General features: G+C 40.3%; 1 protein-coding gene across 1 annotated transcript in view; it reads left to right on the forward strand.

Annotated features, from left to right (window-relative positions):
- PTPRO (protein tyrosine phosphatase receptor type O) overlaps nucleotides 1-16451 on the forward strand; it is a 47622-nt gene that overhangs the window by 9625 nt on the left and 21546 nt on the right. The window contains exons 4-8 of the mRNA XM_058191510.1: nucleotides 699-819; nucleotides 3384-3452; nucleotides 11592-11675; nucleotides 12783-12818; nucleotides 15903-15984. Coding sequence (XP_058047493.1) covers nucleotides 699-819; nucleotides 3384-3452; nucleotides 11592-11675; nucleotides 12783-12818; nucleotides 15903-15984 — 392 coding nt within the window. The remainder of the gene's footprint in view (nucleotides 1-698; nucleotides 820-3383; nucleotides 3453-11591; nucleotides 11676-12782; nucleotides 12819-15902; nucleotides 15985-16451) is intronic.

Consider the following 16451-nt stretch of genomic DNA (forward strand, 5'->3'; position numbering starts at 1 on the left):
GTTCGGGCGAACCGGTAGCTCCAACAATCAGCTGGGCCCGCCCGCCCACCCCTGTGCTATATCTTTGCAGCTGATTAGCGTGGCAGAGTGGATTGTCGCACCTCAGCTGTTTTAATGCAGAAAGTGGTTTTTCGTTCATTTGCGCATGCGTTTATAGCACACATCTGGTGTGGGTGCGCGCATAGCGCAAGTGAGAAGTGCGCGATCACCGAACTGGTTGTTAAACTGGTAGGATCCCACCCCTGGTTTAAAGATGAGTGAAATGGATGAACCCTGCCAATATGATATCATGCAGATGTTTTCCCTGGATCTTGGATCTCGTTGGAAGGGAGATCTGCCTCATCCTTTTATTTAATAGCCTTCAATCATTATGCAAAGACTTGTTTTCTGGCTGACATTGGCCATACCAGAGTGTCAGTTTTAGGCTGCAGTCTTCTATCCACTTCTGTCTTCTCAATGAAGGGAGCCAGAGTTAAGCATGTATGGGTTACTGGTTAATTCACATGATTCGTTCATTGAAGAAATTTAAAAATTCAGAAAGATATTTTCTGAGAATATTAGGAGGAAAAAACCCTCTAGAAATAGAAAGCCACTGGCAGAAGTCAATGCTTACATCTTTTTTGTTTTATCATGCCACTTTATGGGAATGCTAGTATTAATTGCTTTCATTAACCTGGATCCCTTGTTCCCGTTTGCAGTTGTGGAGATGAATCCTAACGTCGTGGTGATTTCTATTCTTGCCATTCTGAGCATTCTTCTGATAGGGCTCTTGCTTGTAACTTTGGTGGTTCTTCGAAGAAAACATCTGCAAATGGCCAGGTAGGACAACACACCTGCTAATATCAAGGTCTTCTTAAGGGATAAAAGTTCTATATGTAACACCGAAACAGTACAAATTGTTCCACGGAGCCTAACATTTAACATGAGGATATGTAAATGGATTTTTGATGGCTTTAACATTTCCAGTAGATTCACCCCAGAAGTACATAATGAAGATTAGTTCATTTGCACACAGAACATAGAATAACAAGGCTGGAAGGAACCTCAGAGGTCTTCTAGTCCAATCTCCTGTTCAAGCAGAATACCTTATACCCGTGATGGCGAACCTATGGCACATGTGTGACATGTGGCATGTGCAGCCATATCAGTGGGCACGTGAGCTCAGCTCCAGCGCATGCTGATTTTCGAGCCTTCTCGGCCCACCAGAAGTAGGGGAAAAGGTTGTTTCCTGCCTCTGGAAGGCCTCGGGGGTGGGGGGGGGAAGGCCCATTTTTTTGCTGTCCTCAGGCTCCAGAGCCTTTCTAGGAGTCTGGGGAGGGCAAAAACGGCCTTCCCCACCACTCCGGAGACCCTCCGGAGACTGGCAGAAGTTGACAAACGGGCCATTTTCAGCCTCCGGGTGGGTGGGGAAGACCGTTTTTGCCCTCCCCAGACTCCTAGAAAGGCTCTGGAGCCTGGTTAGAGAGAAAAATGGGCCTACCGGGCCATCACGTGCCAGGAGTGGGGGGAGCGGGGGAGGATCACATGCACATGCACGGGGCACATAGAATTATCGGTGTGGACACCCCCGCTCCACTTCTGGCACACGATGGCTGCCCTATACATTTATGGATAAATGACTGTCCAGTCTCTTCTTGAAAACCTCTAGTGATGGATCACCCACAATTTTCAGAGGCAAGCTATTCCACTGATTAATTATTCTCAATGTCAGGAAATTTCTCCTTAATTCCAGGAAGGATCTCTTTAATAATGTCCCACCTGATACTTCTTGTCTTCCTCTCTGGTGCTTTGGAGAACAGGTTGACCACGTCTCCTCTGTGTGACAACCCCTCAAGTTTTGGAAGACTGCTATCATGTCTCCCTCTGTCTTTCTCTTCATTAGACATGCCTGGTTTCCGTAACCAATCATCGTATGATTTAACCTCCAGACCCCTTATTATCTTTGTTGCTTTTCCCTGCACTGTTTCTATATGTGTAAATGAATTGCCCAAATAAGCCAGAGAGGAATTTAAATAGAGGCAAGACTGCTACCTGTAGTGTTACTGTTGCACTATTAGACTGCAGGTCCTGCATTAAATCAGAAACTGGATTAGCTTTCTCCAAGTTAGTGTCCTTCAGACTTGGTACTTTAACTTTGAGAATTCTCATTCAGCATTAATAAAAATGGCAGAAGTTGAAGTCCAACCCGTTTGGAGGACATCAGATTGAGGCAGATGTCTTCCAGCACGATGGTTCTCTTGTTGCCTCTCTAGCAGACTTTTTTTGCTTTCAGGTCCCTACCCCTTCCATTCCCATTCTTTATCTGAAGATTAACATCACCCTCTTGCCAGTATAAATCAAAACTCTCTGATCCCACAGACATCTAGCAACATCAGAAAGCTGTCTTTAAAGGAACGGATTGTTGGATTAGTCTTGAATAAAAATTTGATTTGCTCACCCAGTTTAGTCCAAAGTCCAAAATGTTCAATGGAGCTCACTTTTAGCAATCGTATTTAGGATTATATAACTGTAACTGATTTGCATGTTGCTCCAGTAATTCCCAGACTTCAGCTGACCAGTACATTCTTATAAAGAGTATTCTCCAATCGGCTAGATACCATATTATACATACACACATAAACTGTATATCGCAGGGGTCCCCAACCCCCAGGCTCCAGAGTGGCACTGGTCCCCAGCCTGTTAGGAACTAAGACGTGCAAGTGAGCAAAACTTCATCTGAATTTGCATGGAAGCTAGGCAGTGTGCAAAACCACTGCCCCCAGTCCATGGGAAAATTGTTTCCCGCAGAACTGATCCCTGATGCCCAAAAGATTGTGGACCACTGCATCTCTCTTAAACGCAATACTGCAGTAAATTACTTTTATACTTTGAGCTTGATGATTTTAAAGTTCCCACCTAGCCCTTCTGTTACAACATCAAGTTCAGCACTAGTTTCACACCTGTGCATATTTTTGGTTGCTAAGGTTCCTAAGCTCCATGCCGATCTTTTATCACTACCCTCACAGTTTTCAGTAAAAACCCATTAAGCAGCTCATTTTATGCAGTAGTAGTGTTGCTTCTGGGAAATTTTCTGGCTTATGACAAAACTGTTTTCTAAATCAAGCTGTTGAGCAAAGGCAGAGGTGAGGCAGCTGTGGACTGTCATTTATTTCAGGACTCTAATCCTATCCTAATTTGCATTCCAAGTAGACAAGCAGAACTGTTCTTGGAAACAAACAACAATCTAAAGAACAGCAGGTTTAATCATCCTCATACTTCCCTTCGTAACAGAAAAGGAAAACAGTCTAGTTTATCTTTTTTAAGTTTTAAGTGATAGACTTTCTACCAAGATATGTGATTTTTTTAAAAATCCATCAATAATAACTCTGAATCTTTCAAACTAGGGAATGTGGAGCAGGAACATTTGTGAATTTTGCTTCATTGGAAAGAGATGGGAAACTCCCGTACAACTGGTAGGTATATATCTCAGAAGATTTGCAATATAGGTTTCCCCCCACTATATTGCAATGTATAATTGTTACATTGGCTCCTTTAAGGTGGATATTAATACTGAAAATCTAGCCATTAGATCCTGGTAATTTTTGTCTTTAAAAAATTGCTTTAATATAGTAGAGTATTATTTCTTTTGACATGAGATAAGAACATTTCAAATTACAGAATTAATCTTTACTTGAGAAACTTTCTGTGCAACTTTAATTTCCATAACAGTTTGGGCAGTCCAATAGACTTTAGGGACTGGGTTATCTCAAGTCATTATCATCTAATCCAAAATTGCTATTAAAGGATCAGAAAGTATTATGTTTTTCCTAATTAAAACGGCATTACAGTGTTTGTGGCAGTTATAGTTGGGTTTTAAGAACAGCAGCTTCAGAACTCAAAGAAGTGGAAATCTCTTTTTTTTTTAATGGGAGTATATCTAAAACGTAGTCTCTTTATTTATGGGTGCTTCTAAAAAATGGGTACCACAAACCTGAAAAATGGCTTTTAAAGGTCAAGAAAGATTGCAGGAAGACCACCTGTGCTGTCTGACAGGAAATACCTTTTCTTTGGCCAGATTTTCAAAGCACAATGTAAAGGCTAACTATTGTGATAATAGTGCTTTAAAATATATCAGTTGGCTTTAATTTTTAATGTCTTTTCTCCATGCATTTTTTTTCTTCATCTTGGTGTGGTTTTTCATCCTTTTTCCCAGAAGCTGGGGGTGGGGGGGAAGAGAGAGAGATGGAGAGAGAGAGATCCCCAAAGTGATAGAGCCCACCAATTAACTTGTCCAATTAAATGATTTAATATCTTTGAGCGTCAGTTAAAAATGAGAAATTTCAAGGCCGGTGTGATGATCCACTTTACGATTGCCATAACTTACGACCTTATTTTGCAGTGGTCATTAAGTGAATGCAGCCTCATTAAGCGAAAACGGCAGTCATTAAGTAAAGATGGCACTTTTTCAGGGCTCCATACATTTCCTGGAAAACTTGGCTGCAGTCCTTATAGGTCTTCCAAAGGGTGTCACACTCCACTTGCAATGTGTAAGAATGAAATTACTAAACATCTGAGAAGTTATCTGTTATTATATTTAACTATATTTATTAAGTGAACTTTAAATTAAGTCAACTTGAGGTTTGAAGATATCTTGGAGGTCTTCTAGTCCGACTATCTGACCCTTTCTGTGAGATGGGGAAGAATGGGGGACATGCAGTTCTTAGCATGCTATTCAATGACATTTAGGGCTGGCAGAATAACAAAATTGGGAGGGACCTTGGAGGTCTTCTAGTCCAATTCCTTCTTAAACAGGAAACCCTATATAATTTCAGTGTTCCAGTTTCTTCTTAAAAATCTCCAGTGTTGGAGCACACACAACTTCCGGAGACAAACCGTTCCACTGATCAATTGTATTCACTGTCAGGAAATTTCTCCTTAATTCCAGGTTGCTTCTCTTCTTGATTAGTTTCCATTCATTGTCCTGCCTTCAGTTGCTTTGGAAGAATAGGTTGACCCTAAAGCAGTTGAGGTCAGGACAAGAAGCAATGGATGGAGGTTTCTTGAAAGAAACTTCAGAAATTTCAAGAAACTTTCTTGAAATAGCTGTCTTCAGCTATGGATGTTCAGGGTGATTTGGGGCAAAATCATTCTTTTTCAACCCAACTGAAACAGAGGTTTGTTGTTCTTGTGAAAAATTAGAGGAAGCAGTACTGTATTTTCTAGAGCTCGGATTCTCACAAAACATAGCAAATGCAGAGATACCTTAACTAAGAAAAAAGAATATCAGTGACAACTTATAGCAGTCTTTATCTCTCTTGTCTCCACTCATGCCGGTACTTTTACCTTTTTATCAAGAAGAAAAGTTGAGTCCTATTTTTCAGCCTCAAGAGGGCATTGTTGGTCTTTCAAACTTTCTTGAATCTCATTTTCTATGATTTTCTGGACAGGATCTTGACAAATACATGTAAGTTATTAATTAAATCTGAGGATTTTGTCCTTCACAACAACCACATTTAAGCAATTCTTTTATGCTTTTGGGACCAAGCTAGAGAAATGTACCTGTAATGGGAATAAGGAATAACCTTGAGAACAGGGAAGAGATGCAACCAAGAAACCAAAATCTTAGCCTGGGGCAGAAATGTAATTTGAGAAAGTATCTCGGACAGAACCTTCCCTAATTCTCAAAAAGAAAAAGAGAGGTGGGAGAAGCACATTCAAACTTACAATATTCTGTTACTGTTATCTTATAATAAAAGTAGTATTAGCTTGGGTATGTTTTGTTTATAAGTTTAGTCTACATTGGAGTTCTGACCTGCCTATCCTGGAATATAGGCAGGCGGTGAATTATGACCACAATTGAGACTAGAATTTCTGTTGCTATACAAGGCACCTGTTAAATGAATTGTGCCTAGTTTTACAACCTTTTTATTGTCATGGATTGCTGCGGTTGTTAAGTGAATTGCATGGTTGTTCAGTGAATCCAGCTACCTCCAATGACTGTTGTAATCAGGCTGGGAAGGCCGCAAATCCTATGACTCTGGAGATGTTGCAGATATATGCTGGTTGCCAGGTGCCTAAATTTTGACCATGAAACCTTGGAGATATTGCAGTGGTCGTAAATGTGAGGACCGGTAATAAATCACCTTCTTCAGTGCTGTTGTAATTTCAAATGGTTGTAAGTCGAGAACTACCTGTATTGTATTGGTTTCCTGCACTTGGATCCAACTGAGGACCAATCCATTCTGGATTGGCAGCTTTCCATCCTCACTATCACAGACATACAAGCTTTTTTTTGCCTATTTCAATGTAAACATATTCCTATTTTTTTTGGATTAAATTATAATAGCCTCCCTCTGGGATAGGGATGTCAGCATCTCAATAGCAATCTTCATCTCTAAATATCAAGAAAATAAAATAAAATATGGCCATCCCGCTTTTCTGTTAGGTTTCAGTCCTCAAAGTTGCCATAAAAAGAACGATTTCAAAAACCAAGAAAAAAGAAGCTAAATAAGGGCCTCTGGTGGCTCATCAGGCTAATGCAGCCTGTTATTAACAGCAACTGCCTGCAATATTGCAGGTTCAAGTCCCACCAGGCCCAAGGTTGACTCAGCCTTCCATCCTTTATAAGGTAGGTAAAATGAGGACCCAGATTGTTGGGGGGCAATAAGTTGACTTTGTATATAGTATACAATTGGATGAAGACTATTGCCTGACATAGTGTAAGCCGCCTTGAGTCTTCGGAGAAGGGCGGGATATAAATGCAAATAAAATAAATAAATAAAAATAAATAAAATTTATCTTCAGAGTCAGCACCTTCCATAGATTTGGGCACAGCCAAGAAGGTGTGTTATTGTGGCACACAGTGACATTTTTAACATAAGGTTTGCTGATCTAAGACAGGGATATCAAACTCAAGGCCCGTGGGCCAGATCTGGCCCGCGGGATGCTTAAATCCGGCCCCTGGGGCTGGCCTGGAAATATCAAAGGATCGGACCATGGTGCCTCTGGCGGGTAAAACAGGATGCGTGTGCCCCCCTCCCCCACACCTAATTTTTACCCTCCATGGTCTCCTGCAGCACTCGAGCTGAAAAAGGGCCCGAAAATGGGCTGAAAAACGGCCAGCAGAGTGCTGCAGGAGGCCATGGAGGGTGAAAAAGAGGCATGGGGGGGCATGTGGACCCCACACACCCCATTTTGGCTGGCAGGGTGCTGCAGGAAGTCTGCATCCCACCTCCCACCCACCCCGCTGGCCTGCAGAGAAGAACTACAATGTTGATCCAGCCCTCAAAGAAATCCAGTTTGACCCCCTTGATCTAAGAAGATGGTCAGGCACATTTTAGAAAAGGGCAATGTTTCTCCACTGGGAGACTTCAAGATGTGTGGACTGATGTGTGGACTTCAACTCCCAGAATCCCCCAGCTAAGAAATATTGCCTGAAAAAGGTGTTGTCCCCAATTTGGGTCTGAGCCTGGTGCCGAAGCCAACGATGGACACCAGACACAAGGTGCAGGTTTTCTGATTGCTTTTTATTGGAGTACTCCAAGGAAAAGGGCTACTGGCCAAAATGCCAAGAACCAAGAACAAAGGATTAAGAAAGCTTGATACGTTTTCACTAAAAGAGAAGGCGGGACAAGGCGAGATAATAAGAAATATCATCTAATAAACGTTTTAGTAATAATTCCACAATTTGTTCTATTGGTCTCTAGCTTTCCCTTATTCCTAAGCGTTGGCTAATGAATGCCTCAGGAGTTATCTAATACACATTTTATTGGCTGCAGGCCATCACTATTCCTAATTGTTAGCTGAGATCTGCAAGTTGTCAGATTTCTAACTACCCAGAATTGTTACAAGATTTACACATGCGTATTTCCTGTAAATAAGCATTCTTTGTTCTTGCCAGACATACTCCACAATTATAGTTCTTCCTGATTTACTTTCAAATGTGTATCATGACCCGGTTTTATTTTAGCATACAGCCCATCAAAGGGATGTGCAACACTTTTTTTTTTTTTACAATATCCAGAGTGTCTTTCTTCGGATAATCTCACATCAAGGGGTAAGTTATTCCAAAATATCTTAACCCCTGAGGTGAGATTGGCTCCCACCCTTCTGACTTTCTATAAGAGCCTTAAGACCTGGTTTTGTCAGATGGTTGGGGGCCCCAATGGAGGAGAATTATCACACTGGAGGTGGTTGATTAATTAAGAGACAATCCCACCCCCCCTCCTCCAATCCTGCTCCCTTCTTCTCCATCTTGTAACCATGTAAAATTTTAATTTAATTTAATGGGTTTTAAATTTCTGTAATTTTATAGGGTGTAATTTGTATTTTAAATTTCTTTGGCCAATTGAATAAGTTTTTTAAGGGTTGTTCTTAATATTGTATGTGTTTGTGTTTGTATTTTATCTGGTTGTTCACCGCTGTGAGTCCTTCGGGAGAAGGGCGGTATACAAATTAAAATATTATTATTATTATTATTATTATTATTATTATTATTATTATTATTATTATTATTATTATTATTATTATGATTTCACTTTGATAGTACTTCCGTTTGATTTATTTATTTATTTATTTATTTATTTGGGTTAGGAATATTTATGCCCGATGATTTTAAATGTTTTATCCTGTAAGCTTCCCAGAGTCACTTTGAAGCGAGATGGGCGGCAAATAAATGTAATAAATAAATAAATAAAAATAAACCCAGTTGTTAAAAACTGATGGAGAAACTTGAAAGAGAAAATTCTGGAAATTGATAGCAAAACTAACATGAGAACATCATTTAAAAGAAACAAAAATAAAATTTAAGAAACAGGAAAAATAAATCCTGTCTGTTCACATAATGTCTACTCATTTTGCATCACGATTCTGTCCACTGCGGCCCCTGGAAAGCAAAGCAAAGCCAAGCCCCTATCCCATTAAAAAATTGATCCATACCGCCTAAAGCCTGGCAGTCAACTAGAAATTTGGATATGGACAGCATGGAAAATGAGAAGATGCTGCAAAGAGAAGTATTGAAAGAGGAAACCATGCATGCTTTAAATCTCATCCCATGTTTTGTTCTGATTTTGTCTATTACTGGCATTTGCTCCCAGCCTCTCTGTAAAAATATGGCTTCAGGAGAAAAAGTTTTCACGTAACAACTGCAGGCAAACATCTCATTTCTTTAGCCTGTCTCTGCATTATGTCTTATTGAACAGCCAGGATTTCAGAATAGGGCAGAGCCATCCCTGTAGGCAGATACATTTATCAGAGGAAAAAAGGAAAGTTATTCTGATTGGAAGAAAAAAATCCATTAGGCATTGCCTCTATACTCAGGGGTGACCATTTAATGGCTAGATTAAAGACCGGATAAATTTGGAAATCATTCTCTGGATTTTATGGGGTGCAATCAGCTGGCACAAATGGCTAAATTGATTTGATACAGCATTGAAGCTGATCCTTCGGTAATGAACTTCCAAACTGAATGTCGCCTACCAGTTTTCCCTGTAAATATTGACGCAGCTAATTAACTAATCAACCTTCACTTCCTCCTTGAGCCCCCAGAAGCAGAAAATTGTTCACAGAAATCATTAACCTCTTTTGGGCTGCTTTGAAAAAGCGGGTTTTAATCTGCATCAAAGTCAGAAGTTCAAATGTAATCCTAATTAAAAACTCAGACATGAAAAATCTAAAGAAGAACTAAAAACCCAACAGCCCAGTGCTACAATATACACTAAACTTCATATATACAATTCAAATGAGGAGAAATGTAATTGGGGTGTCCGAGTGAGAAGAGATACAGGTACTCCTTGGCTTATTAGTGGTCATTTAACAACCATTCGATGTTGCAATGGATCTCCTAGGGGTACTTATGATCCAGTTTTGAAGTTCTGAAGTATTTTCCCCCACCACAGTCCCTGTGGCCATGTTACCACATGTCGGGGTCAGCAATCCGGTCACATGAGGGAGAGAGGGAGAGAGAGACAGACAGAGAGAGAGAGAACAGATAAATCCTTAGTAAGACCAAAGAAGAACAACTAAGATGATTAAAGACCTGGAGACAAAAATATATGAAGAACGATTGCAGGTATTGGGTATGGCTAGTCTAGAGAAAAAGAAGAATGAGGGGGTGACATGATAGAAGGATTCCAATATTTGAGGGGTTGCCACAAAGAAGAAGGGTTCAGTCTATTTTCCAAAACACCAGAAGGCAAGATAAGAAACAATGGTTGGAAACTAATCAAGGAGAGAAGCAACTTAGAATTAATGAGAACCTTCCTAACAGTGAGAACAATTAACCAGTGGAACAGCTTACCTTCAGAAATTGTGGGTGCTTCATCACTGGAGGTTTTTAAGAAATGGCTGGACAGCCATCTGTCTGAAATGGTGCAGGGTCTCCTGCTTGAGCAGTGGGTTTGATTAGAAGACCTCCAAGGTCCCTTCCAGCTCTATCCAGATTGATTGATTGATTGATTGATTAGAGATGATAGATAGATAGATAGATAGATAGATATAGATTTAAAAGAGATAAGAGATAAGAGATATAGATAAGAGAACGAGGGAGAGAGGGAGGGAGAGAGAGAGAGAAAGAGAAACTGAGACCTTCAGGGTTGTCAATTTTGCGTCATCACAGCATCGTCATATGATGTATCAAGATTTTTTTCCCCTTCGCTAAACTGGGCAGGGGCAGGGCCAGCACATGACACATCCAGCCCACGGGCTGCGAGTTTGACACCCCTGTTCTAATCCTAGGCCAGGAAACAGTTCCAAGTCTCCATACGGCATTATACGAACCTAGAAACGAAGGCATTGACTGTTTCCGTACTTATTTTTTTCTCACACACACACCCAACCTTCTCTCTCTCCTCCATATCCAAAAGAGTTTGAAGTTTGCTAATATTATACATGCAAGCATTAAAGTAGCTACTGGACTTCAATTATTCTATCAAATAAAGTAAAAATGGAGATGGGGAAATAACTATTTATATTTCATCTCCCTCAGAGTCATGACCTTGTTTGAGATTTCATGTGATGCCCATCTAATCTCATGAGTTCTTTTTCAATAATACCCCACACATACCGCTCAAAAGTCTGGGCAATCTGATGTATAAGCTCATGAAATGTCTTCTCGCCTCCATCCTCCTTCCTTTCCTTCTTTTAGCACTCACATCATAATGCAGGAGTGTCTGGGACATTCAAGGATTGTCAGCCTTTGAATTTAGTTGCTAGCTAAGCTTCTCTTTCCGCAGAAAATAGCACAAATGATTGTTGTGGGTTTCCCAGAGTTGCCTTTGGTAGAATGGTCAGGTATTCAAATTTGTTTAATAAAAATAAATAAATGAAATGCAGACATTTGTTGCATCCTTTAAAAAAAAGGATGCACCTTTTCTTTCTGTTTTTCATCACGTAGCCTTAATTGTAATTGCAGACTTCTTTGCCTGATGAACAGGTTCAGCACCAACTAAATTTAGGGGGCCTCTAAGTCCCTCTATTACTTCTTCTGGGATCTCTGACTGCCCAAGTCTAACAAATGACAAATTGCTGTATTGACTTCTGTTTGCCATATTAATAATCTTGCTTTTTTTTCTGACAAAAAAAAATCTGTGTATGTTATCTATTAATACTCACAGGCGTAGGAGTGTCTTTGCTTTCCTAACTCTGTTACCCTCCTGCCTTTGGACTGATTATCTCTTGGCATTTTATATTAACCCTTGGTAAGTCATATTATCTTCTTCTGCTTAACAATAATCAAAGCCAGCTTCCCCCAACCTGTTGTTCTCCAGATGTGCTCAACCATTGTTCCCAACTTTCCCTTACAGACAGATGTAAATCTGGAGAACACCAGGCTGGGGAAGGCTGAACAAACCAGTTTCCTCTCTTGGCGGGTTTGGTTAATTAATCTGAATTTTCCAAAGTTGTGAATGCATTTTATTCCTTGAAATAAAAAGGTAAAAAGTGTTGCAAAACCAGATCTAAATGTCTATCGAGATTCTCAGTCATCCAGATCATGATTGTTCCAAAGGTTCTTTTTCAAGAAGCAACTGGACTTCCTGGTTTTTCTTTGAAAACGTTTTGCTTCTTATCCAAGAAGCTTCTTCAGCTTCTTCAGGATAAGAAGCAAAACATCCTCAAAGAAAAACCAGAAAGTCCAGTTGCTTCTTGAAAAAGAACCTTTGGAACAAACCAAATCTAGGTTTTTGCTTTAAGAAAATCTGGATATAGTTACATGGAATCGTATCATTGCATGTTTAGGTGCTTTGATTTAGTATGATGATGATATAGGGCACATAATATTCGTCACCTAAATATCTAACTTGGTTTAAGCAAATATATTCTTGGCCTGCTAGAGACAAGAATGTGCTCTAGAACTCTTGTGGTTTTTTAGGAATGAGCCAGTTTGCTTTTAAACCCTTCTACCAGGCAGTTAAATATTGCAATAAATAAAATAGGTAAAACTATGGCTGAAAAGTTGTCTCTGTTTTGGGACTGACAATCAGGAGTTTCGTCCTGCAGAAATGTAGGACTGGTTCTGAAGCAGACAATGGGAGCAAGGAGGTAGATAAGCAAGTTTTCATTGCCCAATTAAATCCACGGGGAAGTTAGATTCTTGCAGCATACGAGATAAAAAATTTCCACACATGCACATTAAAATGTCGACACTGATGCATTTCTGTTATTAGAAAGATTGCCTGATTGATTGCGTGCTACCAAGTCAGTGCTTACTGTTAGCAACCACGTAGATAGGAGACATTAGAAATATACAGCCACAGAACTGGAAATGAGGCATAACTATGGAATGTTTTTGTCCTTTTTTCTTGCAGGAGTAAAAACGGATTGAAGAAGAGAAAGCTGACCAAGTATGCTCATTTTATAAATATCAATTATTTAATTAATGCGTCAGTATTTTTCCCCTCCATGCATTTGGTTATAGAAATAGTTTGGTATTAGGATGTAAATGTCCAAGAAAAAAAAGGGGGGGGGGGCGGAGAAGTTTTCCAGGGCTGAAAATCATAAAGCTCAAAAACTTAAAGAATAAAAGGGAAGAAGAGGGTGCCACATCACAGAGGGCACTATATTATGACCTTACAATTGCCAAGTTTTCTATAATCAGCCCGGAAAGAATCCTTTCAAATTTGGAACCTGCACTGCCTTTGTTCTGATCGAGGCTCCCTTAAAAAGCAGGAAGCAGAGTCTTAGTCCCGACAAAACCTCTTTTATTTACACGACTGTGAATTACTTTCATTCACAGTCAGCAAGGCTTGTCCAAACAGTTTTTCAAAGGAATATTTATCAACACACCTTATCTTGCTTGGCGTAACTTGTTTCCAAATGCAGAGTAAGGTAAAACTTGGCACAGAATCTCTTAGATTCACGAACAGAACTTTCCACTCTTGAAATGAACAAACGAACAGATTGTTCCCTGCAAAAGCCCCCTCCCCATTTGCTCCTCTTTTGTTTTTTTTATGGGAGGGGCCAATCACCTCCAAGGTGTGGCTTTACTCCCCAAGTTGACCCGACTTTCTGAGTTGTTCTTGTGTTCTAGCAGCTCTGTGCATGCACACACTGGGAACGGGCTCCAGCTGTTCCTCTGTCTCGTTGCTGTCTATCTCTCTCTGTGCCTCTAACGCAGAGCTCTCGTCTGAGCTTTCCCCAGCCCCCAGGACTGGCCCATGCTCCACCCCAACCTCCTCACTGTCTGACTCTGCTGCCAACTCTGCTGGCTGCCGGCGGGCCACAACAGCCTTGTCCTTGCTCAAGGGCTGTCCAAAAACTGAAGGTATTGCTGAAAATGACATTCCATCATGAGAATCTGTAGGTTTCCATTTACTTTTCACAGCAGATCCTTCATGATAAAAACGTTCTTGACAAATGGAAAATTAAGCACTGGGGAAAAATCAATTATCTCTTGTTAACAATTCCCCAAAGAGTTTGCCTTTAGTTGACTCTCATAAAGCGTGAAAGAAATGTGGGGGGACGACAACCAGGAACATTCCTGTTATCAAACTCTTCCATCACTCAACACGGTTGCTAATTATTCACTGGATCATTAATGAAAGCAGGTAAACAGCTGTAATTAATTGTTGATAAGAGACAGGTTCCTTGGGATTTTGTTGCTTTAAGGAAAAGAAACTCATACGTGTCCTCTAATCTTCACAAATTGGAGCACAGAAATTATACAAGAAGAGTGGTTGACTTTCCTTCATTACAGGTGGTCCTTGACTTATAACTGTTTATTTAATTATCATTTGAAGTTATAATGCCCCCCCCAAGACAACCCGATTTCAAAGTTATGATGGCTTTACGCACAGAGATACACCCTACAGTCACATGATCACAATTTAGGTATTCCACTAGGTGGCTCAGTGGCTAAGACACTGAGCTTGTCGATCAGAAAGCTTGGCAGTTGGGCGGTTCAAATCCCTAGTACAGGTCTCCTGCATGAGCAGGGGGTTGGACTAGAGCCAGGGTCTCCAACCTTGGCAACTTTAAGACTTGTGGACTTTAATTCCCAGAATTCTTCAGCTAGCTTTGCTGGCTGAGGAACTCTGGGAGTTGAACTCCACAAATCTTAAAGTTGCCAAGGTTGGAGATCCCTGGACTAGATGACCCCCAAGGTCCCTTCCAACTCTGTTACTGTTACATTTAGGCACTTGGCGACCAACACATCTTTATGGCCATTTGTAACGTCTGGTGGTTGCATGACTGCAGTTTTCAATGCTTTTACCTGTTTCTGGCACTTGCTTTAGTTTTTGGCAAAAAAAAAAAAATGCCCGTAAAATGGGTTCACTTAATGACCATAGTGATCACCCAACAGCTATGACATTTGCTTAATGGCCACCACAAAAAAAAAACAAATAAATAAAAAATTTGATCACATGATGCCTTCATTTACAATCATAACAATTTACATCTGTAGTTCCTGCCTCCATTATGATCGTATGTCGAGGACTACCTGTATTCAGGAAATAAGAGGTTAGAACAACAGGATGGGATCCTGACCTGTGAGAAGGTTTTTTAGAGGACTGAGTCCTGCTGAAAATAATCAACAAACATTAAAAATTTCCTCATATTGGATGAGGTAATAAACCTGGTCTGGACTGCAGTCTTTCAGGTAGTAGGGTTAACATGTGTGGATGGGCCTTTACCTTCTGCCAATTGTTCAGGGATAAAATAAAATATTGGGGACAAGGATTCCAGATTTCCTGTTCTATGATTTCACATACCCTGTTTCCCCCAAAATAAGACATCCCCTGATAATAAGCCCGGTCGGGCTTTTGAGTGCATGGCAATAAGGCCAAGCGCTTATTTCAGGGTTCAGAAAAATATAAGACAGGGTCTTATATTTGGGGAAACACGGTATGAGAAACAGACTTTAGATGTCTTTAGGGGAAGGCAAGACTGTGCAAAAGACAGGTGTATCATTGCATGCAAAGACCAGATTTCCATCAGCTGTCATGACACAAATTGCATCGTGGAGTGATGGCCCACTTTCGATATCACTGTGGCTGGTGACAGATGCCTGGGGGTGAAGAATTCAGTCAGGTGAGGGGGCTTTCCCTTGCTGTAGTATGACATGTAATTCAAATACTATCAGCTCACCTGCTATTGTGAGAAGGAGGGCTGGCTTTTATTTATTTTATTCTATCTCATTCTAGATAAGACATGAACTGAGAAGAGATGCATGTGAGTGAGGACGCTGAAATTGTCTAGCTATCTCTGGAATTTTATTTATTTATTTATTTTTAAAAGACCATTCTGGCCTCACTTCTGTAATATCTATCTGACATATCGTATTTTATTGATGTTTCTCTCATCCAGTTCCCAGTTAGTTGGATACAGACATAAATTACTTCTTCAGCTTCCTGGTTCAATTACCAGATGGTGACTTTTGTGAATAACATAATTTTCTTTACTTCTTTCTGTATGCATTTTTTAAAAAGCCCTGTCCAGCTGGATGATTTTGACAGCTACGTCAAGGATATGGCCAAAGATTCTGATTATAAATTCTCTCTGCAATTTGAGGTAATTCCAATTCAGATACTGGCTGTTTAAATTTTATGGAAATAAATTAGTAAATGACTAGATAGCATACTTAGACTTTTCCACTTCAAAGCCGGGCAAAGGAGCGGAGGGATTATTACTTCTTAAATACCATTTTCTTTTCCATTTCTTTTTAAAACTTTCCTTGCATGGAGAAGAGAGATCTCATACTTTCCTTTAAACAGGGAGATAATCTAACAGCCACTTCTTCTTATTATGGAGAAAAGACCTAATACAATGGTACCTCAGTACCAGTGATGGGTTGCTACTGGTTCGCCCCAGAAGCGGCAGCGATGGCCAACCTACCCGGATGCTCCTGTGCATGCACAGAAACTTCTGTGCATGCTCAGAAGTGTTGCACACACACATGAGCGTAAGCACGAGTGAACCGGTAGCAAACTAAATTGAAACTCACTACTGCTTGGTACTCATCATTAATTGGTTCCGGG

The sequence above is a fragment of the Ahaetulla prasina genome, chromosome 7 (genome assembly GCF_028640845.1).
Source record: "Ahaetulla prasina isolate Xishuangbanna chromosome 7, ASM2864084v1, whole genome shotgun sequence".
In the NCBI taxonomy this organism is placed as follows: domain Eukaryota; kingdom Metazoa; phylum Chordata; class Lepidosauria; order Squamata; family Colubridae; genus Ahaetulla; species Ahaetulla prasina.